The sequence below is a fragment of the Pseudophryne corroboree genome, chromosome 5 (genome assembly GCF_028390025.1).
Source record: "Pseudophryne corroboree isolate aPseCor3 chromosome 5, aPseCor3.hap2, whole genome shotgun sequence".
Taxonomy (NCBI): domain Eukaryota; kingdom Metazoa; phylum Chordata; class Amphibia; order Anura; family Myobatrachidae; genus Pseudophryne; species Pseudophryne corroboree.
The window spans coordinates 112,072,657-112,098,203 of NC_086448.1; the positions used below are offsets into that span (position 1 = coordinate 112,072,657).

The 25,547-nt window shown below is 42.7% G+C and overlaps 1 protein-coding gene across 8 annotated transcripts in view; it reads left to right on the forward strand.

Annotated features, from left to right (window-relative positions):
• Positions 1 to 8,001, forward strand: part of MLLT10 (MLLT10 histone lysine methyltransferase DOT1L cofactor) — a 385,956-nt gene extending 377,955 nt beyond the window's left edge. For all 8 annotated transcript variants that reach the window (XM_063921568.1, XM_063921569.1, XM_063921575.1 and 5 more), the window contains 5 exons: positions 1,893 to 1,978; positions 2,818 to 3,167; positions 4,038 to 4,140; positions 4,746 to 4,973; positions 5,740 to 8,001. In XM_063921568.1, coding sequence (XP_063777638.1) covers positions 1,893 to 1,978; positions 2,818 to 3,167; positions 4,038 to 4,140; positions 4,746 to 4,973; positions 5,740 to 5,784 — 812 coding nt within the window. In that variant the 3' untranslated portion in view covers positions 5,785 to 8,001. The remainder of the gene's footprint in view (positions 1 to 1,892; positions 1,979 to 2,817; positions 3,168 to 4,037; positions 4,141 to 4,745; positions 4,974 to 5,739) is intronic.
• The last annotated feature ends 17,546 nt before the right edge of the window (positions 8,002 to 25,547 follow it).

Here is a 25,547-nt window from a genome sequence, read left to right on the forward strand (position 1 = left end):
TTTCGGCCCTGTCAATATTCTTCCAAAAAGAATTGGCCTCTGTCCCTGAGGTCCAGACTTTTGTCAAGGGAGTACTGCATATACAGCCTCCTGTGGTGCCTCCGGTGGCACCGTGGGATCTAAATGTAGTTTTAGATTTCCTCAAATCCCATTGGTTTGAACCATTGAAAAAGGTGGATTTGAAATATCTCACATTGAAAGTGACTATGTTACTAGCCCTGGCCTCTGCCAGGAGAGTATCTGAATTGGCGGCTTTATCTTATAAAAGTCCTTATCTAATCTTCCATTCGGATAGGGCAGAACTGCGGACTCGTCCGCATTTTCTCCCTAAAGTGGTATCAGCATTTCATCTGAACCAACCTATTGTGGTGCCTGCGGCCACTAGCGACTTGGAGGACTCCAAGTTGTTGGACGTTGTCAGAGCCTTAAAAATATACATTGCAAGGACGGCTGGAGTCAGAAAATCTGACTCGCTGTTTATATTGTATGCACCCAACAAGTTGGGCGCACCTGCTTCTAAGCAGTCGATTGCTCGTTGGATTTGTAACACAATTCAACTTGCACATTCTGTGGCAGGCCTGCCACAGCCTAAAACTGTAAAAGCCCACTCCACAAGGAAGGTGGGCTCATCTTGGGCGGCTGCCCGAGGGGTCTCGGCATTACAACTCTGCCGAGCAGCTACGTGGTCGGGGGAGAACACGTTTGTAAAATTTTACAAATTTGATACCCTGGCAAAGGAGGACCTGGAGTTCTCTCATTCGGTGCTGCAGAGTCATCCGCACTCTCCCGCCCGTTTGGGAGCTTTGGTATAATCCCCATGGTCCTTTCAGGAACCCCAGCATCCACTTAGGACGATAGAGAAAATAAGAATTTACTTACCGATAATTCTATTTCTCGGAGTCCGTAGTGGATGCTGGGCGCCCATCCCAAGTGCGGATTGTCTGCAATACTTGTACATAGTTATTGTTAACTAATTCGGGTTATTGTTAAGGAGCCATCTTTAAGAGGCCCTTTCTGTTGTCATACTGTTAACTGGGTTTAGATCACAAGTTGTACGGTGTGATTGGTGTGGCTGGTATGAGTCTTACCCGGGATTCAAAATGCCTCCCTTATTGTGTATGCTCGTCCGGGCACAGTACCTAACTGGAGTCTGGAGGAGGGTCATAGGGGGAGGAGCCAGTGCACACCACCTGACCTAGTAAAGCTTTACTTTTTTTGTGCCCTGTCTCCTGCGGAGCCGCTATTCCCCATGGTCCTTTCAGGAACCCCAGCATCCACTACGGACTCCGAGAAATAGAATTATCGGTAAGTAAATTCTTATTATTACAGGCCGGGTTTGAAAAATGACAGTTAGGAGCTGACTGGCTGGTGCGTTATTACCTTTCAATTTATCACTTCACCAGGCTTTATACATCTGCCCCTCTGTTACGTGCTTATTGTCATAATATAAAATCAACATATGATACATACACATCTTCACATCGCACTAAAACACTAATCCTAAACACCTAGTACACTAAAAGCAATCTCAGATTAGAAATTAAGGAACAAGTAACACAATGAAGGAAAATGTAGCACCGTTGAGGAAAATGTACACAATCCATGTTAAACAGGCAATGGATAGCTTCCGTTCCAAGCATCATTATGATTAATCTGCTACTTTATTCCAATTCCTTTGCAACAAAAAAAAGTTGCAAAATTGAGGATAAACAACGCAGCACCTGAATGGCCCCAGAGATCTTGCACCTCATGTGTCCAAAAGGGATAGGTGTACGAGGACACATCTGTATACTAATACTTAAGATAATTATTATAGATAAACAGTCACCCTCAAATTGTAATCATTCATTACTTATTGCTGGAGATTATAATATTTGTTTGGATTTTTCTAGCATCTAACACAGATTCATTGAATATCAGTAAAAGTCCTCGCCTGGGAAACTTTCAGACAGAGAGCGCTCATCCAGCTATACATCAGGTTTGTCACTCGTTAACTCCTGCTACAGCCCGGTTCTCATGTTGAAGGAAGGAAGGCAGAAAGCCTCTAAATTGGCCGGAATACTAGAAAGTTCTGTATACATTGGGTATAAGGACTGATGCGTTTCAGCAAGTCACAAACACAATATTTTAGAATATAAATTACTCTTGCAAACTGGTTTGAAATCCAACATCCCTATAATTCACTTTTGTTTTTGTTCATTCTTTGTTATTCATTCTGAAGTGTAATCTGCAGCAAATCTGTTTTCTGGTTGAATACTTTTTAACTAAATGGAAATTATGCTAAAAGTGTACCAGTCACCTACACAAAATGGAGTCAGCCATCTTATGCGCTGAATGGATTTTCATGACATTTCAAATCAGTTAATTAGTGAACTATTAATGTCACTAGTTCTTAATGAATTGATAGATTTCATTCTCTCGTATAAATGATTCATCTTACAAAATGGCGGCCACCACTATTCCTTAGTCTGCAGTGGTGATGTTAGATTGTAGGGCATGTTTGTATAGCCCACAAAATGGCTGCTTCCATTGTCTAGTGTCAGAGAAGGTATTAAGCCACTAGAGTGAGATGATGTTTGTGGAAACTCGAGTGTAGGTTGTGCAGCAAGCGGCGCCGGGATTTTACCTCACAAACTTATGAAAAACATATTTGTGCACGATTTACAGGCAGAGTTATTGACATTCGTTGATGTAGGTGGAATTAGCTGTAAAATAACGGTATCTGTGTCTGAGCAGGAAAAGTAGAAAGGTCCTTTATGGATTTCCTTTGTGTACCCATTGACAATGACAAAACTTTTTTTTATTGTTCTTTTTCAGGAACTCGCCTCAAGTAGGCAGAGCACCAGCAGTAGTTCATCACTTTCCACGCCACCCCCTGATAGGCACAGCCCAGCACAGCACATTCCAGGGGTGCAGAGACACAGTGGCGTCACTATGGGAACATTAACCAGTGGCATACACACAGTCACGCCAGCTCTTCCTGCCATGCCGGGAGTGGGTGCAATAATTGGAGGTTTGCCAGCAAACCAGCTAGCTATTAATGGCATTGTTGGGGCCCTGAATGGAGTCATCCAGACTCCGGCAACATTGCCTCAGACTACTGCATTAACGCATGGGACAATATTGCCTAACGTAACCCACCCAATTTCTTCCACATTAACAAACAGGTAAGGCGATAGCATCATCATCTCTTAATGATAGACTCTACCTATGTAGCTTTGTTTGCTTTAATCCCATACCCATTATCTGATTGACTCCGATTATTGCTGGCAGGATTACAGTTTTTATAAATGACCTTCAAAAATAAAGGATTAATGCTTTCATGTAATTATTGTACCTTGTAACGTTTAATACTTTTGGACGTAATTGCCAGGAATTCACCTTGACCTTAAGAATACAGCTCTTCAAAGGCACCTCTCACACATAGCGGCTCGCATTTTATTGACCAGACCACTGAATGGGCATGCTGCCTAAGTAGTGCACCACATCTCTGCGACATAAGGCATACAGGGGCAGATGTCTTAAGCCTGGAGAAGGGATAGAGAAATTATAATAAAGTGATAAGTGCAAGGTGATAATGCACCAGCCAATCAGTTTCTATAATTTTTCAAATCCGTAATGATTGGCTGGTGCGTTATCACCTTACACTTATCACTGCTTTATCACTTTTTCAGGCTTAATACATCTGCCTCAGTGGTCTATAACTAAGCCTTGGGGAGGCTCAGTACATAGACCTTAGTGCCTTAGCGATGTCATTAGTTCCAAGTCACTAAACAGGCTGCTTATTGGTTGAGCCCAGATAGTGGCAGCTTCTACAGTGTGTCGCACATGTATATACTTGAAATATAATCTCGGTTTGATGCTGTTATTGTTATCAATGATATAAATGTTTTCTCCTGCATTTTGTGCTGTGTTGCTTTGGTCCGTGCAGAACAGCCCTGGGCTGCTAGCTGTAATAAGAGGGCTGAGATTGTCACAGCCGGCAGGACCATATTGTGCAGCGGACGTGTTCATAAAAGGCTGTGTTTGTCTTGCAGTGCCTCGGGATTAGGCCTCCTCTCTGACCAGCAGAGGCAGCTTCTCCTTCATCAGCAGCACCAGCAGTTCCAGCAGCTCCTGAGTTCTCAGCAGCTCACGCCTGTAAGTTACACAGCAACCTCCAAATAACCACCACCAAGGTGCCTTACTAAACTAGTGTAGCACCCGCACATGTATAATCTGGGCTCCTTGGACCTGCTGCTATAATTATCACCTGGTTAGTTTGGAAGACTGGATACTCTAATTTGGAGATTGGAGTTCCTATCCATGTGCCGTCTTACAATGGGCAGTTTTCATACCGCAGGACAGAATCTAGCATTTAAAGGGGAAATAACAGAAGATGTTCTTTTACACTGTACTTTGCACTGTAGTCATAATGCAGCCACTAAATGGTTATGGGGCAAGATTAAGGGCTGTGTGATAGGTGTTATGGGTAAGTCACAGCTAGAAATTCTGTTATTATGCAGATAGTCTTTACTAATAGTACAGTACTTACGGTAGGAGGCGCATGCAAAGCCACCTGTCCGCGGTACCTGAATTACTGCTGTAGTGTATTGCTCAGTTTATATAAAGCTTGGTGGTAACCTGTCTTATGTGGACCCTGAGAGTGGACACACAGCAGACAGCACTGAGAGAGAGGTGCACCCTACCAGCAGGTGGTTACAGTGATACAGTATGTTCACTTGTCTTGTGTTTCTCACCCCCAGGAGCAGCACCATGCCCTGTTCTATCAGCTAATACAGCAGCAGCAGCAACAGCACCAACACCCGCAGCAGCACCACCACCAGCCAGACCTTCAGCAGCTGCAGATCCCTGCTGCCGCTCAGTTACCCCTCAACAACCTGCTAGCTGGAGCTCAGAACTCCTCGCTCCACTCCAGCACTGTCAACCCTTTCCTGGCCATGCACGCAGACAACGCAGCACAGAAAGTTGCAGTAAGTGCTCACTACATCCTACAATACATGCAGGTTATACTTCTTTCTCTTCACTGAGCCACTCTGTACAGTGTTGTAGCTGTAGTCTCCGCTGTGGTGTTCCATCCATCCATCCATCCATCCATCCATCCAGAAACAACATGGGGCTTCAAACCAGTCTGAGGTGCAGACATCAAAGGGCTGCCACTCAGGCCAACCAGTCATTCTCTCCTTTATCTTGTACAGTATGGAAACCTCTGGTTACTGTGGTTATTAGCACAGGCACCACCATTGTGTTTTGGTTGAGAATGTTACAGTTACGGACCTTTTAGTTCCAATTATACTATATGTAGATTAACCTATATGACATCTATGTGATCTGCATTCTGTACGGCAGCCATTTTGTGAGCTGAGTCAACATTGCAGAGTGCAGCCTAGCCATTGCCCAGGACCAATTGATATCACTTAATGTAGTGGCTGTCACATGTTGAAGAACATTCATGGAATCCGTTCATTGTAAGGTGTGGGCAGAATTTGTGAAGTACTGCTTCCTAAACACGTTCCATGCAGTAGCTCACTGAAGTCATTGATTGCGATTGGCTATATTAACTACATGCTAATAAAAATGTCTGCCTCACATTTGTGTATGTGGCAGGCACTCTTCAAAAAGTTGTTTTGTTCTTTTGTTTAGTACAGAGTACCATAGTGATACAAACAGGGATCAGACCCATGATATTCCTTAATTACCTGTGTATATGTATTGAAAGCACTTTTTGTTTCTCCTTAGAGACTTGGAGATAAAACGGGACCAGTTATGCAAGATAAGAGTTGATTTGTGAGGAGAACGGGTTCATACGTCCGCCTGGCACTTAGCTCTCTGCAAATAGACGTCTTCCCTTCTGTAGCAAGGAAACCAAGCAAACTAAGTTGACTTGACAAAACATTCATTGTTCTCTCACCAACTCTAGATGGACAAGCAAGACATTGCAGTATGTTGCGGGCCCACGGGCCCAGAGAGGTGGGAAGCGACGACAGCCTTCCAAGGCTATAGATATTTATTCCTTTAAACTGTCTTGTTGCTTTGTTGCACTGAAATGCGGCTATATTAAGCCTGGGAAAGGTAAAACACTGTTTTCATTATGGCTGAAGTAATGAATGGTGATCAGTGACTTCTGGCTGCTAAGTGGCGCTTGTTTGTATTTGGTGCAATTTCTGTCCAACATTAAGCTCTCACCACTGGTCACCTAAAGGTATTGATGAAATAGAATTGTTGCCCGTCATGTGTTCCAGCAGTTGATGTTCGTTTTTCAGACTGAAGTAATAGAATACAGAGGGACGATAAGGTTGCTGGGAGCCATATTGTACCATTGAAAGTGCCTGTTGATAAAGCTCCCAGAGCAGAAACGTGAGGCAGGACTGCAGGAGGCATTCACATTGCACTAGTTGCTCTGTATGCTGTGTCACTAAATCTGGCTGTGGTTAATGATTATTTATTTCTGAACAATGAGTTATGCAACCGTCTGAATCCCCAGACATCATCTGTGTGTTCGATAACCAATATGTTTCAATGGCACCATGTTATTTTTGTTTTGTATTTTTTATTCTGGCAAATGTTAGACATGTCTGTGACAAACTAAGTCTATATGCCGCTTGCTATGTTGGCATGCATCTTTCCAACCCGCTTACTTAGATGCAATTACTCACAGGACTGAGTCGCTCTGTTCAGATCTCCCCACGGATCAGTCGGACTCGCCGTTTGCTCATTTCTGCAGTATTTTGATACTCCCAATTAGTGGGGACCTCTCCTGGTCAGCGCATGCTGTAATATCACAGAGCCTGCTGGCCGATGGGGGAACCCAGTGATCCAGGAGACTGGCCACTGCATGTCCTCACTGGCTGTATCACCGCTGAACTGAACAAACTAAAGGCGCTGAGGAAATAGGTAAGAAATAATGCTGGAAATTAAGTAATTGGATCGGTCATAACCACATAAAACCACATTGGTTCCTTCAAGACATTAATAATAGAATGCCAATTCGATCGCGTTTTAGAAAAGCTGATTCTCATTTTTCTAGTTACTTTTTCATTCATACGCCAAAACTGCAGTGCAAGGAGCGGTCTTCCTAAGGCATGTAATGTTCAGTTCATCCCATCCCTCTTATTTATGTAATTGTATTGACATCAAGGAGGAGCTGTTAGCACAGAGAGATGCCGGAGACGGATGAGGTTGAGGATGTAAGCATCTCCTTAACAAGTTACTAGTGTAACACATGGGTGTTTGTTATGTACAATTGAATCAGGGGATTGTAATTCACGATGATGGAACCACTTTCATGAGGGGGAAGCATTGTCAGACGTAAGTAATGTTTCCCGTATAAATTCTTGGCTCACGTGATTTATATCATTGAGAGACTACTGCCTGGCTTCATAACATTGTGTGCACAGCTACAGTGATTACGCAGTTGGTAAAAGGACTGCTGATCTGTAGTTAAATGTTTGCATTATTAATGGCAATAGAGAAACAGACCCCGCTGTAATTTGACCTCCACTGTGTCTGACTGAGAGAACCCGTTTCTCCGGTAATGTGTCTGCGGCACAGTTCTTACCTCATTCTGTACATAAGCTTTTGTGAATCTTTTTTTTTTTTTTTTGTATTGTTTAAAAAATAATAATTCATACTAAAACAATAATATTTTGATTTGTAATATTTGTAATCTGGCAAAAAAGACAAACAAAAAAAAATAAATAAATGTAAAATTAATTTATTTTTATATTTCAGGGGGATTTTAAAACCTTGGTAAAATCTTTTTTGTACATGCTCTTATGTAAAACGCCAGCAGGGTGGTTCGGTTTTGTAGGGTCACCAACTGCTGTAACCAATTTGTCCTGTGCTAATAATAAGATGTCACAATTCCTGGTGTACTGAAACAAATGTACTGGAGTTTTCAGAATAAATTTTAATAATGTATCCACAGACTGGCTATGTTACTACATAACTGCTGGTTTCAGAGATTAAACAGGTTGCAGCAGCTGCTCCGCTGATGGTTTCCTCCTGTCTGTGCTTCATTTATTTTCTCATCCGTCTACAAAGCGTCTTCCTGTTAATATGTGACTGTGTTGTTGCACGTGTCCACAGATAGTTGTGTGGGGGTGAGGTGGGAAGCGGTGTTATCATCTGATATCGTACGAATGTTACGCCCATAGTTTCTCATCAAGGAAACTGGGCTGCAGGTGTACAAAAAAAAAATGAATATAGTGAATATTTTTTTATTGAGAGAAAGAAAACCATCCAAAACATTTTATGTAAGCGGTTTCTACACCTCGCTGAGAACATTTATTTTAGAAACCGAAAAAAAACAAATAAAAAAACCTACACCTAGTATTGGTATAATGAACAAGCAGTGATTCCCATGAGCCTACATACTGTAGGTTTCCTTCCACTTATTGGTTAGCTGTGACAGCAAGTAGTGCTTTTTAATCAGTCTTTTTTTTTTTTTTTTTCTTTCCAACTTTTCCTGAAGCATTGGCAGAAGGGACATAATACATTTTCTTGCTAACATCTAAACTAGTAATAAATATATAAAGAGTTAAAACAAAATAATTTTATTAAATAATACCCTAAAAATTAAAACTTGTAAAAAAAATATTTTTTTCCAAAAATTACTTTTCTCAATTTCATTAACATACACTCCTTATACACTTTCTTATTCTAATAGTCACATATCTGTGTATTATAGGAATACTATCAGAGACATGGAAGAAAGGCTTGGTACGTTACAGGTGTGCTACACAGAGAGCCCGTGCATTTTTTCTGGCCCACCGAGGACAAACTTCAAGCTGTGAAACAAAATCTATGAAATCGCTAACCAATGTATGCAACTTCCAGTGCTAAAAACTAAGCTATAATATTTATTTATGAAGTTTCTTATATAGCGCAGCATATTCTGTTGCGCTTTACAATTAGAACAACAGTAAAAGAACAAAACTGGGCAGAAACAGACAGACAGAGGTAGGAAGGCCCTGCTCGCAAGTTTACAATCTTTAGGTATATTAACTGTCATGCTTTTTATTACCTCTAGGTGTCATTGTTGCCTGTATCGTCTGTGGGCTATTTTAGTCGCTGACTAAACTTTTCACTCTTTGTACCCTAACTCCAAAAAAAAAAAAAAAGAAATAGTGCGGACAATATGAGAATGCAATGAGTGTATTCTGTCAAATGCACAGTTTTCTAATTAAATCTGACCCATATTGTTTGTCACATGGCATTGTCTGTTGCGTTTCACACCACAAGCATTTAATACTTGGGATCGGATTGCACATTTTGCTTGTGTTCCTGCCTCTGTACTCAGCATGGAATTTTCAAGTTCACCGTCACTCCGTAAAACATTCCTCAGTGTGCAGAGTATAACTGCCAGTTTGTGATGTGGCAGCGACATGATTTTTGCCTTTTATTAAAGATTCCACAATAACCAGTGCTGTTAGTCTTCCCATATGTGCGATGCATTTGAAAGAAGCAGATCAAAGTACACCATATTTTATTTTACAATGCAAAGACCAGGACTTGCCCTAACATAACCAACACCCCATTAATCACAGGCTGGGCAGGTCACCACTTGGAAGATTACAGCATATAATTTAGCCTGATGGCATCTACATCTGTATACTGAGTGGAACAGAAGACAGCCTGCACTACTGAAAAGCAGACGTGGATGTTCATATATAAGATCATTTATAATTACCTGTGCTAGGTGTCGTCTATTTTGTAATATTTAACATAGACAACATCAGAGTGGGGATTGCATTGAGTGTTGTACAGAATGTACATTAAACACACTTTGGGGGGTATCCTGTTAGCCATGATGCACTTTCGTCTGTTAGAAACTGACTGATATTGTGATTAATGACCAATGGTCATTATTGCAGTATCCAATTAGAGTCCGCTTTTACCGGCCGACATTGTACCCACGATCATACAATAACACATGGGATTGAGGATAAATTCCAAATCCCGTGTGTTTTCGCGAATCTGGCGGCTGCTTATCTGGGATTATGCTTCGCGTGTCTCAGGCACAAAGCATAATCTCCCATAAGTGACAGCATCAGGGGCAAAGGGCATCGGGGCTAATTAGTAGCGGTAAAGTACCACTGCTAATAGGATATCCCCTTTGTGTGGACATCTGCACTTGTTATGTTTTGTGCGATTCATGTGATACTGCTAGGGGTAATATGTTTTTAAACACACTTAATGATAACTACTTAGTCCAACTAATTGAGGAACCAACTAGGTACAATGCAATCTTAGACCTGGTATTAACAAACAATGGGGATTTGGTATCCGATATTATAGTAGGGGAACCCATAGGAAACAGCGACCACAATATGGTCACATTCAATATCAGTTTCTATAAACAGCCCTATACTGGCTCAACTAGGACTTTAAACTTTAGCAAAGCAAATTTTGAAAAGATGAGGGTATTTTTCAGGGATATTGAATGGGAAGGTTTGTTTTTAGGAAAAAATACTACGGAGAAATGGGAGGTACTAAAATTCCTACTAGCTAAAAATACACTCAAATGTATTCCTATGAGTAGCAAAAAAAGGAATAAAAATCATAAACCGATGTGGCTTAACAAAAAGATTAAGGAATTTATGGGCAAGAAAAGGTGAGCATTTAAAAAATACAAATCTGACGGGGAAGCAGAGTCATTTCAGCACTATAAGGAATGTAACAAAATTTGCAAAAAGGAAATAAGAGCGGCTAAAGTAGAAACTGACTGATGTGAATGGGCAAAATATTCTCTGTACAGCGCTGCGGAATATATGTGTGCGCTATATAAATAACTGGTAATAAATAAATAAACTGAAAAACTAGTAGCAAAGGAAAGCAAAGCGAATCCCAAAAAATTCTTTAAATACATTAATAGCAAGAGATTAAAGAAGGAGAGTATAGGCCAGGGGTGGGCAATTATTTCAGCTGGGGGGCCGCTTAACACTTCCAGTGAATATTCGAGGGCCACACACAAAATATCTTGTATATACAATACAAGTCAATTTTACACATTGCAGTAGCAGAGTCCCCTTTTTACACATTACAGTAGCAGAGTCCCCCTTTTTACACATTACGGCAGAAAAGTCCCCCTTTTTTACACATTACGGCAGCAGAGCCCCCCTTTTTACACATTAGGCAAGCAGAGTCCGAGAGAGAGAGAGCGAGCAAGCAGTTCAAGGCTGGTGACATCCACAGCCACACTAATATAATGTACAAAATACCAATAATTTTTAACCAAAGCAACAATACATCACTTGTCCCCCACACACTCATGCCCATGACATGAGTGTGTGATTTTTCACCTTGCAGGATCCTGTTTCCCCGTAGTAGGAGGAGTTGGTGGCGCCAAGCTGCCTGAGGAGGAGGCAGCACTGATCAGTGAGACGGGGAAGGGAGGCGGAGCATGTGCCCATGCAGCTGCATCGCCTCCCCGCTAATGTCACCTGTGGAGTGCGGACATCTGATGACCCAGCGAAGAGGGGGCAGACAATGAGTGCTGGCCACACCGATGTAATGCGGGGTAATGTATGTAGAGGTGTGCTCAGCAGACACAGAGCTGAGCGCACAGCTACGTACACTACCAGCGCATTCAAACAAAGACAAGACAGTGCGGCCCCGCTGCTGCTGCCGCTGATGCAGAGGGCACATATCCACAATCCTGCCGTGGCTCCAGCGCCTGACGTCACAGAGGAAATACCGGTCAGCAGTCCCTGTGACGTGACCGGGTCTTTCCTCAGCGGCGCCGCGTCAGAGCTCTGTAGCGCAATGACAAGCGGCTCAGCCAGTCGGGCCGCTTGTCATTGCATACTGGTGGGGGACAGCGGGCCGGGCAGCATCGGTTTGCGGGCCGCATTCGGCCCGCGGGCCGCATGTTGCCCACCCCTGGTATAGGCCCTTTAAAAGACAAGTTGGGAGTCTTAAGCAAAAATGATAATGACATAGCGGACACACTAAATGAGTTTTTTTTCAACAGTATTCACTCGTGAGGACCCAATTCAGGGACTAACGCACAATCTCAATAATGAGAATATCACACTGATAGGTACTTATTTAAGCGAGGAAGTAGTCTGTGACCGATTAAAACATTTAAAGATTAATAAATCACCAGGGCCCGATGGTATTCATCCAAGGGTTCTAATGGAGCTTCACTCTGAACTGGCAAAACCGCTATCTTTGATCTTTAAGGATTCAGTTATATCAGGTATGGTTCCCAAAGACTGGCGTATAGCGGAAGTAGTGCCTATATTCAAAAAGGGTAGTAAAGCTGAACCAGGTAATTATAGACCAGTTAGTCTTACATCTATAGTGGGGAAAGTATTGGAAGGTATTCTAAGAGATAGTATTCAGAAGTTCCTTGAAACCAATAAGGTCATTAAAAGGAATCAACATGGGTTTATGAAGGTCAGATCCTGTCAAACCAACTTACTTGGCTTTTATGAAACAGTAAGCGCAAACCTAGATCAGGGTAAAGACGTGGATGTAATCTTTTTAGACTTTGCCAAAGCGTTCGATACTGTACCACACATGAGACTTATCTACAAGCTACAAGAATCAGGGCTAGGAAGCACAATATGCACTTGGGTCAAAAACTGGTTAGATAATAGGAAGCAGCGCGTTGTGGTTAATGGATCTTTTTCAACTTGGACTGAAGTGCTAAGTGGTGTGCCGCAAGGCTCAGTATTAGGACCGCTATTGTTCAATATTTTCATTAACGACCTAACAGAAGGTCTAGAGAGCATGGTGTCAATTTTTGCAGATGATACCAAATTGTGTAAGGCTATAAATACAGAGGAGGATGCCGAGTCTCTTCAGAACGACTTAGTTAAATTAGAAGCATGGGCAGCCAAATGGAGAATGCGCTTCAACACAGACAAGTGTAAGGTAATGCACTGTGGTAACAAGAACATAAATTACACCTACCTACTAAATGGGGTAAAATTAGGGGATTCTGTACTGGAAAAGGACTTAGGTGTCCTCATAGATAGCAAGCTAAGCAGTAGTACCCAAAGTAGGACTGCAGCAAAGAAGGCTAATAAGATATTAGCATGCATAAAACGGGGTATTGATGCTAGGGACGAGCGTATTATACTCCCGTTATATAAATCACTAGTGAGGCCACACCTTGAATACTGTGTACAATTCTGGGCACTGTACTACAAAAAGGATATCCTGGAGCTTGAAAAGGTACAGAGGAGGGCGACCAAACTAATTAAGGGCATGGAGACGATGGAATACAAGGAAAGGCTTGAAAGACTAGGCATATTTACATTGGAAAAGCGGAGACTAAGAGGGGATATGATCAACATCTACAAATATATAAGGGGACAATACACAGAGCTTGCGCGGGACCTGTTTTTGGTTAGATCAACACAGAGGACTCGTATACACTCGCTCAGGTTAGAGGAGAGGAGATTCCGCACAATACGGCGTAAAGGCTTTTTCACGGTAAGGACAATACATGTTTGGAATTCCCTGCCTGAGGGAGTTGTAATGGCGGAATCTGTCAACACCTTTAAGAATGGGTTAGATAAATTCCTAATGGATAAGGATATCCAGGGGTATGGTGCATAGTCATGCATTATAGTTACTATAAATAGGGATAAAATGTAATGGCTAACAGCAGCATCAGTCAGAAATTTTAGTCAAATCATCATGCAAAGGAGACCACAAATAGGTTGAACTCGATGGACAATTTTCTTTTTTCAACCTCAGATACTATGTTACCCCAGACTGCAGTAACACTTAATGAATGCAAAATAAACACAATGACCACAAACAGTTGTCATGACACATTCCCAAAAAATAAATCAACCCTTCACCGCATAGGAATTTGAGATTTTTACCCTGTATTTTCAATTTAAATGTAATAGTTATGCCATAGCATGAATTGGTTACTACAGCCTGTTACACCCAACTGTGATGTTGTTCTGGTACATCACTTTTATAATGTATAGTCCTAGGTTTATCAAAGCTCGGAGAGAGAGAAAGTACCAACCAATCAGCTCCTGGCATTTTTCAAACACAGCCTGTAATATGGGAGCTAGGAGCTGATTGGCTGGTAGTTTCTTTCCCTCCGCTCTCTCTCCAATCTTTGATAGATATGGACCATAAAGAGCACATTACTACATATATATGAATCTCATTGCTGGAGTTGATACAAAATCATGAAGTGGGGGGTTACTTTATGGTCTGTTTAATGATACACTCGGGTACATAGACTTCAGCATATAACATAGGGACCAGTGATTGGAGTTAATATGTTTGTAATAAGGTCTGGACTGCTCGCTTCTCTCCATAGGTGCCATTACTCCTGCACTGCTGTTTGCATAGAGCACTGAAGGCTTTTACTTATTCCAGCTTATTCCCAAAGTCGCGGCTCAGGGTTTAGTTTTCCTTTAATAAAACTAAGCATACTATAAACGTTGCACGACTAATATCTCAGATGTTAATGCAAAGTTCCAATTGCCAACTAAAATATATTTCCAGACTCGAGCCGATAGTCTATAAAAAGTGTGGGCAATGCCGTGCCAAAGAATTTAAGCAATAAATGGAAAGTAAGTAAAATGAGTGCCCAGGACCTCATTTTCAGGAGGGCAAATGAAGCTAAAATGAAAGTATGATCTCTTGACACAATGGATTCTTATGTGTTATTTCAACAAGGAATCTATATTGGCATCGAAAATTCCGCTGATGAAGGAAACCTGGATCAATCGGTGGATTTATACTTCATCCTATTCTTGTGCGAGCGAATGTAAGTGGAAAGTTTAAATGCAATCCAACCTCAAGCGTTTTTCTTCTTACTCAACTGTGTGTAATACAGGGGAAGGCAATGTGCGTCTCCGTGTTATGCTAGCTCTCGGTGTGGGCCATGGTATAACTTATAAGTGACCTGTCTACTGCCTCTTTCCCTGCTCCCTCTCATCACACCACTAATGATGTCCTAGCCACTTTCTGCCCCATGTCATGGCTCCCTGTGAGAGAGAGTGAAAACAATGGTACTCTACTGAATGACCAACGTGATAGCTTCATACAAAAAAAAGTTAAACCATAAAATGTCAATATTTCTATAAAACAAGACCAGACATATTTGGTAAGTGGTATTTGAAGCAATATTGGTGTAAGAAATGGTGGCATGCTGCACTGTCAAGTTACCCTTTGTGGAGAGGACCTTTCCCATAATCCCCTGGGTCCATGTCAGCAACTATTTAGAATAGTAACCTGTGGCCAGTGAAGCGAGACACCGAGCCCGAATTGTGGCGAGCCAGCCAGGGTACAATGTTGCATAGATTAAACAAAATAACCTCAAACAAACGGAGAATAGATAAATAATTCAGGTGCTGTAAGGGCGGAAGTTCTCTTCTGCCCACTTGTGCTGTCACTTTCTGGTTCTTTCCACGAAGGCAACATAGACACAGCCATAGAGCCATACTTTGTATTGAGCTCAATTTACTTCTAAGCCTCTTTAGGGCCCTAATGGTGCCCATACACTTGTGAGATGTCTGGTACAATCCTACGATTTCGACCGCATTTGTGCGATAAATCACAGGATTGTATGCACATTTTATGTAGCATGCAATGCAATGCGCGGGCACGCCGGTTGAATCTCGCGTCTCAAGATCTTATGTGGTGCACTTAATATTTATCGGATCGCATGCTGTTCTTACCATATTCGATTTATCACACTGTGATGTGCGATCTGTGAGTTACTTAGCTCACTTCCTGGACACTCCCCTCCACCCATTTCTGGTCACCCGATTTCCGGTCGTAAGGGGTATGCGATAAATCGCAAGATTGTATGCGCATCGAATGCACACAAAAAAAGCACTTTCGATGCAATTTATCGCACAGACAGCTTCAAGGGAAATCGGGCCTGATATCGCATTGCATGCAATCACACAAGTGTATGGCTAGCATAACTGTGCAGTGTGCTTAATTCAGAGATGAAATTCTCCTGCTAACCCTTTTTTAAAGGGTAACATTTGCTGGGTTGCAAAAACGATAAGTAAAACAAAAAACTTAAACCCTATCTTAATGATAGCAGGGATGCAAAGGAAAGGCTGAGGACAGTCGTCCTCCGCAGTAGATGAGTCGCTCATCCGCCCAGTGAGTTCTCATCACTTTCATCAGTTATGGTAATCATTTGTGCCAGCTGAAAATGCCCTTGTGTGCAACAAGCTTGAAGGATAATTCTATCTTTATATAATTTCCTGATATAGAAAAAAAACCTTGTGCTGTTTAAGTAAATGTGTGAGAAAGATGTGTCTGCTCATACTCCCTCTGAGAAGGTGGCAAATGTAATGCTATATAAATCAATGTATAATTCTCTGATCCATTATATCTTGTCCTTGGGTATAACCATAAAATAAATGACACAAATAGTACACACTGTCTCTGCAAAATAGTGCAGATGCCCAGTGTGAGCGGAGTAGGTTGGTGGGCGGAGTAGAAGGTCAATCTAATTGTACGATGTCGTCCACTTACCGTTTCTCTGTGTAACAGGGTGCCGAATGCGACAGTGCTAATATACTCACTTGTGATAGGTTCAAAAAATTGCACTTTGGCGAGTTCTGTTACGGATGTCTTCCTGTGGTTTCTGGATACTGCAAATAATGATTCCCAAGTTTTCAGAAAGCAGCGTGCAAATGTAAAGTGTCCCTAACATTAATGATAAATATAACAAATATTGTACAAGATTGCATGGGATGGAATAAAATTAAACATCTAGTTATCCTCTTCCTCTCATGGCTCTGCTTCCTCAGGTAATTTAAAGAATATTTTAAATTACAGTATTAGTTAACCCATACGGATTTTTGGAGTATCGTCTGTGAATTACAGCCACAATTTTTGAACTTTGTATTGTTTTAAATTACAAATGGTCGTGGTATAAGCACAGATGCAGAGACCTCTCATCTTTGTGCAGTATTGACATAGAAAGCTACCTGTACCATTACTGTAACACTAAACAGTGTCTCTCCCCTATGACATTACCACCAAAGCTGCCTGTAGCCTGTTCGGAGTAGCAGACTATCTTCTAAACTATCGAAAACAGATACCAAACTGTATTCATTGAAACTGTATGTTCCTGCCCAATAGATTTAGATACAAGGCACTTGTTTCAAAGCGGACATATCCGTTCCCAGCTCAATACAGAGTGCACATTAGTCATGCACTGATCTGATTTATCAACCGTAATCTAAAGTTTCCAATATTGCATCCAACCAAGTATAAAACAATGTCATTTAAAAACAAAATATAGTTACTATATTCTTGACAATGTATTGATTATACAGACAATACTTAAGAACCCCAGTTTCATAGTTCACAGTCATAGTCAGTGCTTCAAGTGATAATATTAAAAGATTCTCAGTGGAGAATTGCTCAGTCAGACGTCTTAAAAGTGGAACCCAGATTCCAATTTGCAGCTCTCGCAGGAAGTCCCCCTGGGTTGCTATATGTGAACATGATCAAATTCGGAGACTTCAAATAGCTCCTGTTATAGTCTTTCATCAACATGAGAGTCCTGGCAAAGATGATGATGAAAGTGATCATCAAAGGCTGTAACCTAGCAACTCGTACACGACCTACAACTCCGGGGCTGTCGGTCCTCTTCATCACCTAGAACTCCTCTCCAAAGTCTCCTTCACTCGATGGACCTATAAGTTTGTAATCTTTGGATCAGTCACTCTACTGTCACATAACCACTAGGACTTGTTTGCAGCTGCCAACAAATTACAGTGTCTAAACTGCAAATGTTACCTGCCTGAGACATTTAGCTTGGCTCAAAGTACATAGCCAAAATCGAACAATAGTTTAAAACTGTCACTTGTGCAATATAGTCAACAGCTATTTTGGGCAGAAATGGTGCACAAAAAGTCAACATTTTTGCAGACTATTTCAAGGCTACCTTTTCCCATAAGTCTGTCATCTTTCCATATTCGGCAAACAATAGGTACAGTTATGCTAGAAATTTTTGGAACCCTTTAGAAAGTTATTGTATAAATGTTAATGTATAAATGTGACCTTAAAGTTACGATCTCCATCTAAAAAAAAAAAAGTTCAACATACAAAAGGATATATTTTTCTCCTGCAGGGTCCACAGGGTATCCACAGGATACATTGGGATATAGTGGAGCGACAGCGGATTTGCACCAAACGGTCAAAGCTTTTCGGCCTCCCAGCATGCATATATCCCGCCTCCTGGCTCAGGCAAATCAGTTTTTTGTTTAGTACGGCAGGAGCCGGACCATGGTCAGAGGGCTGCTGTTTTTTAGCAGCCATAAGTTTTCTTATTTTATTTTTATAGTCTTACTATTTTTTCTGAGCGATCTTTCTAAAAAGCGTCTAATACGTACCTTAGAAAGAGTCGCTCCAACAACTCTCTGCCGGGTCGCGACCACGCTTTCCCACGAGTACAGTGCTGTTTCGGCTGGCGTCTGTGTCGGATATACTAGCAGGTCCAGCAGACGTTACCAGGCTGTGGCCGGAGCACGGGAAGAAGGTAAGGCATCAGTCCCGCTTAGAGGGGGAACGCGGACACAGCTGCACTGTGTTGGGAGGAGAGTGCACCAGCGCTAGGCCTTACTGATCTAAGGCTCCAGGGGTTGTATGAGGTTGCGATCCCTAGGGTTGATGTCAGCAGTGGGGAGTCAGACGCTCTCCTGGTCAACCCTCCCCCCGGTTCATGACCAGTTTCCTCTGAGTCTCCCGCCATGAACTGTTTTTCCCACTTCCGACTGAGACTCTGTGTACTCAGGTGACCCAGTCGCAGCAAAAGCGGCTGTGGGACTGGTGCATCAGTGTTCACTTGGGCTTCTGTGTTCACTATAGGTTCACAGAGCGATTGTGTACACTAGTAGCGTCTTGATCCACTCAGCGTTCGCAAACATATTGATCGGTCCTTGAAGCGGGGTGAGTCTCCCGCTCTACTGCACTAAGTCTCTATCTACCTTTGAGTACGAACAGTTAGATAAAGTGCCTGATGCATATGAGTCTGATAACTATTGCTGTGGTTTTCTTTTGCTGTGCAACTGAATACGTTTAAAACTCCTATATAAGTTAATGCAGTAATATGTTTCTCCTACATACTTGAAATGTATTTGTTGTTGATTATGTGCTCATATTGCTTATTATACTAATGTATAACCTGTGAATGACTGCTAGTGTGATTGCTGACTTTACTATAAAATCCGTTAGTTTTTCCGTGTAGCTGATCCTCAATGCTGGTGCAAAGCAGGGTAGGGTCGAATTGTATGTCACTTTAACAAATTTTAAAGTGATTACAGTCACAAATTGTGTAATAACACTGTAAGGTGTGTGATTTATTTATCATGTCCAAGAGCGGCAACGGTGAGGAAAATACACTTTCCACAGCAGCACTAACACTCATTTCATGTTGTCTTGCAGAGCTAGGTTAACCTATCAGGACTGGTTCATTGGGATTATGTGCAAAATGGGTTTAGTTGTCTCCAAAGCCTCTTAAGTAACCCAGGCAGACACAGGTTCTGGTTAAACCTTCATGGGCTACTTTGCACAGACATTATCCAATGTAGCTGAGCAGATAATGCCAGCTCCTATACCAGCGATAGGTTATCCTAATAACCCTTACATGCAGGAATAGCAGCCTCTTAACAAAGGCAGGCTGAAAGGCCGATGGTAAGTATATCACATAGACATGATACAACATCTTCACAGTCTACACATGTTTAGCTGAGGAAGGTCTCGGTTCAGTGGACATACCTGAGCTAATTAGTGCTATGTAAGCCATTCTATCCTCAGAAGCAGCAGAGCCTGTGTTAGAAACTAAGGCAGTTGTGTTTAAACGTCCCAAAACAGCTGATGGAAATTATGTTGGGTTACGAGTAGTAGGAAGTTGGAATTCCGGGAAATGAAATTCCAGTTATCCTCATCCAGCTGGGGACTGTTTAAAAAAAGAAGGGTGGCTCCCTAAGTAGATTCCGCAGACCTTAGATTGCTGCGACAATGTACAAAATTGTTGTTTTCAACATAAATAAATGATGTCACGGATAGGAGACTCTATGGTTTTCTAAAGACCATTTTTTCTTTTTGTCTGGGACAATCATTAGACCAGCCTTGGCTTCAGCTCAGCGTAAGCAGTGGAAGCTTGGGCTGATGCATTGAAAGGGCCTCTTTCAATGGCATCTAGAAAACAAAAATTCCCTATTGCATATCAAACAGTCAGCGATAAGCGGACCTGGATATGGGTACATTTGCCTCTCAGACAGAAGCTGCAGCAGCAGCTTGCAGAGCGGGTTGGCTATGTACATGGTAAGCTGACTCAGAATTGTCAAAGTCAGAAAAATATCACGATGCACACTGCCATATTTGCACCTCATACATGTCCGCTCTGCGCATGCGTACGCTCTCCCGTGCGTGCGCATACCCGCTGTTACGTGCACCCGCAGGCGCACGGGATGTGCATTTACGGTAGAGTTTATGTGTGCGTAGCGAGCGACTCAATCGTTACATATTTTAACCATATAATGTATTTTGTAGATCATGGTCCCTTTGATAGATTCTGAAAGTTTAGTTAATGTAGCATGTTCATGGACAGAGAGATCCCTCTTTGTCTGATACAAAGGGTCAGACAAGGATTATACAATGGTGTTTAGTATCCATCGGAAGAGTATTTAATTAGCAATATTCCGGTGTTGGTTTGAAGCGAATTAATCGCTCGTGCGAATAGTTATGGACATAAGTTTATGTCCATTTACTATTATTTGCACTTACTTATCCATGCGGCGGGAAACCTAGTTTCCCACCCACCTGAGCAGTTGGAAATTGTCACAGCCCACCTGTATGAATCAACCTATGACCTTTTGTTATAATGCGAAGACGAATTCCTGTGTCCAATGAACAATGAGTTTGTAGGGACCATTGAACTGTATTGTGTGTGGGGCATAAATAGACAAGCCGATCATATCCAGCTCACTCTCTTCAACGGTTCTCATTGCTGATAATCGGGAGCTGGATATCGAGGCGCATGCGATCGTTCCCCTTGTGCGTAAGTTTTTCTCCGCAACCATATTGTCTTTGTTGTTATTGTGGGCCATATCTCTCTCTCTCTCTCCTCTTTCTCTCTCATTTTTCCTTAAACGTAATTGTATTGTATTGTATTTCCTGTGTAGTTATCTGGTTAGTTAGTCTATGTTATATTGTAGTGTATGACTTGTACTGTATTATTCTTTTTGCAAGTATAACATTCATATAAGGCGTTAGACCCTAAGCCCGGTAGTTGTGTATTTCTTATAGTGTTAAGTATTCTCAGAGCGTCGGTGACGCTCGAACAGCTTTTAAGTTAATAAGGTTACACTGTGTTGCATCTACACCCTATCTCTACACTAAGGTTTTACTGCATATTACATTGTTTATGGTTTAGATATAAAGGTTTAACATTGTGAGCGTCTGCGCCGCTGGTGATCTCCTCGTGATCCCGAGCGTCCGCTACGCTATAGCGAACCATTACGTTAGTCGGCAGCCAATAGCGTGCCTGTCTGTGATCTCTTGGCCGTGAGCGAACGTGACGCTTGAGCGTCTCGACCACGGCTAAGCGATTGTTACGCAACGTACGTACCCTTACGGTACTCCATACGTCAATAGCGTACAGTGTTCTTAGACCTCTTAAAGGGTTTTAAATAAGATAAATATTTAGCTTTATCAGAATCCAGGAAGGTTCTGGAGTCTTATCTTTGTTACTGGAAATATTCTTTTTGGTAAAGAATTAACATTATTTGAAATCAGACTCCAAGGAAGTGAAGTTTCTTTTCACACAAAAATTCAAGCCTAGTTTCCAGCTTTCCGGTCCTTTCGGAATCGAGGAAAAGCAAAAGGAAAGGGTAAAAGGCAAACAGTCCCAATCCAACAAGTCTGGTAGGACTAAAAGATATTGGGCTACCAGAGGACCGGTTTTCGAATCTGAAGATAAGCCACAGCTAGCAGCAGTCTACTACAGATGTCTGGGTGCAAAAGCGGTATCTCATGTTATGATCTACAGCCAAACCACACTGGACATGCCCAATCTTATCTGATCATGGAAGCTATGCAGTGTTGGTCCTGGTTAGTACTTGGATACTAATTTTCAGGAAACACCCTCATTAAAGATTGTACTAGCCCGTCTTCAGTGGAAACGAAGACTAGGGCTTTGCAAGAGGCAGTTCAGGTGCTTCAGTCAGGAGTGATAATTCAGTTCCTCCTGCACAATAAGGACAAGGTTTGATTTCAACCTGTTTCTAGTCCAGAAGCCAAATGGGTCATTTCGGCCCATACTGAATTTCAAAATCACTGAACAAGTACCTTTGGGTGCCTCAGGTTTCATATGGAGACTTTACATTCCATTATTTCTGCCATGGAGGATTTAGGGCATTCCGGAATATTCAGGATGCTTATCCTCATGTTCCTAGTTAGGTTGCTATCCTTCAGCCTCTATTTCAGGTCCTGCCATTTGGGCTGACCACAGCTCCCAGAGTATTAACCAAAATTATAGTAGTGATGGCATCTTATCTCTGTTAGCAGGAGATAAGTATTTTATAGAAACCCATACCTCGATGACTTAAAAATCCCGGCACAGTCTCAGGAATTGTTCTCTGTCATCTGAAACAGACAACAGCTTGTTACAGAGATAGGGTTGGCTCATAAATTGGGCAAAGTCGTTTCTGGTTCCGTCACATCAGATGACTCATTTGGGGGCTGTGTTGGAATTGGGTATTCAGAGAAAAATTACCTCTGAACAAAATATCCAAAATTCACTTAAGGATTCAGGAGTTGCTACACTGTCAAACGGTATCCATTTACGCGGTAATGCGTGTGATGGGTTTGGTGGTGTAGACACTGGACATGATGGAGTATACTTAGTTCCATTAGATACATCTGCAATGTCTGGTCATTTCCTAGTAAAAAGGTTTTTCATTAGACAATAAAAGCACAGATTATGGAAGTTAGGAGGTCAGTAGCTTGATGGTTATTGGACATCCTATCCTGGACAAAGGAAGGCTCCTTTGGTTATCAGATGGCAACTCTGACAATGGATGCCAGATTGTGGGGCTGGGGTGAAGTGTCAGTAAGGAGTTGCTTCCAGGGGGGGGGGGCGGGGGGGGGGGGGGGGGGCAGTGGACCAAGGAAGAAATGTTTCCTGCCAATAAAGATATTGGAAACTCGCCCATATATATGGCATTTATTCAGGCAAAAAATATTCTTCTGATGAATCCAGGTGGAATCTGCTCGGACATGCAATGGCAGTGGCGTACCTCAACCATCAGGGAGGATCTCGCAGCCAAAACATAATGAAGAAGGTAAGTCACACTTTAAGGTGGACAGAACTTCGTTATCCAGCCTTGTCCGCAGTACTCATTCCGGCAGTCCTAAACTGGGAAGCAGATTTTCTCAGTCAATGCGCCATTCAGGTTAACGTATGGACTTACACCCCTAGAACAATGGGGGATACTGAAGATGCATCTCATGCCGTTCTGTCAGAACAACAAAGGTTTTGCATACGAGTCAAGAACAAATCCCAGAGCGATCTTGTGGATGACTTGCCAACTTTCGTCTGGTTCATGTGTTTCCACCACAGACTCGGTTTAGAAAATGTGCCCGGAGGAGCCAGTCACAGCTAGGGGAGCTCCTAGAGCTTCTTTGGTTTTATTTTTTATTTTTTTAAAGAATAATAGGCACAGGCTACTGGCAACAGCCTCCCTGCTTCGTGGGACTTATGTGGGAGTAGTGTCCAACCCACAGAGGTTAATGGCCACTATCTCTGCTGACAGGACACTGAGCTCTTGAGGGTGTTGATCGTTAGCCCCCGAGGCGACCGCTCACCCCGCAGCATGCCGCCACCCCCTAACAGCCAGAAGATCGCGGTGGTGAGTGTGTCACTGGTGACCCGACAAGCGGGGAGTCGGTGTGTATGACGGCAACAGGGTGGGAGCGCAGTACTGATACTGCGCTCCGGAGGCTCAGCGTTACACAGGTGCGGCGCTGTGAGGGGCGCCCTGGGCCAGCGCTATTCCCTACAAAACTGGTCACTCAGGCTATCAGGGACATATGTTCTACTGCTAGCGCCATTTACCTCAGGCCCGTATAAACACCCAAAGTGCCGGAAGATGCACCATGTTTGGGGGCGGAGCTTCTCAGAGCAGACCCAGCAGCTCACCAGCACCATTTTCTCCCTGCAGATCCACATTCTGAGACGCTGACAGGGAGCGCTGACCCTCCACGACTCCAGCTATCCTGTGCGGTACCAAGGGGGTTGTAGAAGGTTGGGGGGAGACTGTCTAATACTGTGTAGTTCTATTAAGAGTACACAGTCAGCGCCAGGTAGTTATTTTATAACTGCCTACTGGGGCGAGGGGTGTGCTGGCTCCAAGCTCTGTGTTTCTCTGAAGGTACTTGGGGGAAACTGTCTGACATTTTCCTTTGTGTGTGTGTGTATGCAAATTTCTCACATAACCATGTCCAGGGACTCTGTGTCTCGTGCAGCAGAATATGTATCTTCTCCAGAGGAATCCATTCCATGTACACAGGAATGTAATATTTTGTCTCAGCCTTCCGAAGCCGAGCCCCAGTGGGTAGCTTCAATTAAGGGAAATTATATCCCAGATTCCTACTAGGATTGCACATTATGAGACTGAATCACAGATTGTAAAACAATCTATGGAGGTTTTCTCTTGTTCTGTCCCCACTGCCTCAAAATCCCCTGGTGTATCCAAGAAACGTGCGCTTGCTCAGATTATGCAGGTAGACACCGACTCTGACACGGCAGAGGGTGATGCGGGGTGTGGGGGGGGGGGGGGGTTAGGCTTCCCTGTCAAGAGGGGAACAACTCATGATTGAGGCTATTAGGGATGTTTTACACATTACTGACAAACCACCTGAACAGGTAGAGGAGGCTTACTTTACAGACAATAAGAAGGCCTCCCTGACCTTCCCTGCGTCTAAGGAATTAAACGCATTGTCTGAAAAATCCAGAGAAAATCCAGAGAAAAAAAATCCAGATTCCAAAGCGGGTTCTTGTGGCTTTTCCTTTCCCTGAGGATAATAGGAAAAAGTTGGAAAACCCGCCTATAGTAGACGCTTCTGTATCTAGACTGTCTAAATAGGTGATTTTACCTGTCCCGGGGTCTACCGCTTTGAAGGAACTAGCAAACCGCAAGATTGAAACTACGCTCAAATCCATATGCATTGCTTCAGGAGTGGCGTTAAGACTCATTATTGCCTGTGCATGGATTTCTAAAGCCATAGTAAAGTGATCAGGCACATTACTAGAGGACTTAGATTCTATGGATAGAAGTGACATTGAATTGTTTTCACGTAACATACAGGATTCTGCGGGTTTCAGGGTGGAGGCCATGAAGGCCCTGGCTAATCTGACAGCAAGGACATCGTCCATGGCTGTCTCAGCACGCAGGGGACTCTGGCTACGCCAATGGTCTGCAGACGCGGAATCCTGGAGAAGTGTGGAGAACCTACCCTTCACAGGTCAGGCTCTATTTGGGGAAACATTTTATGCATCGATCTCCATGGCTACCGCTGTTAGG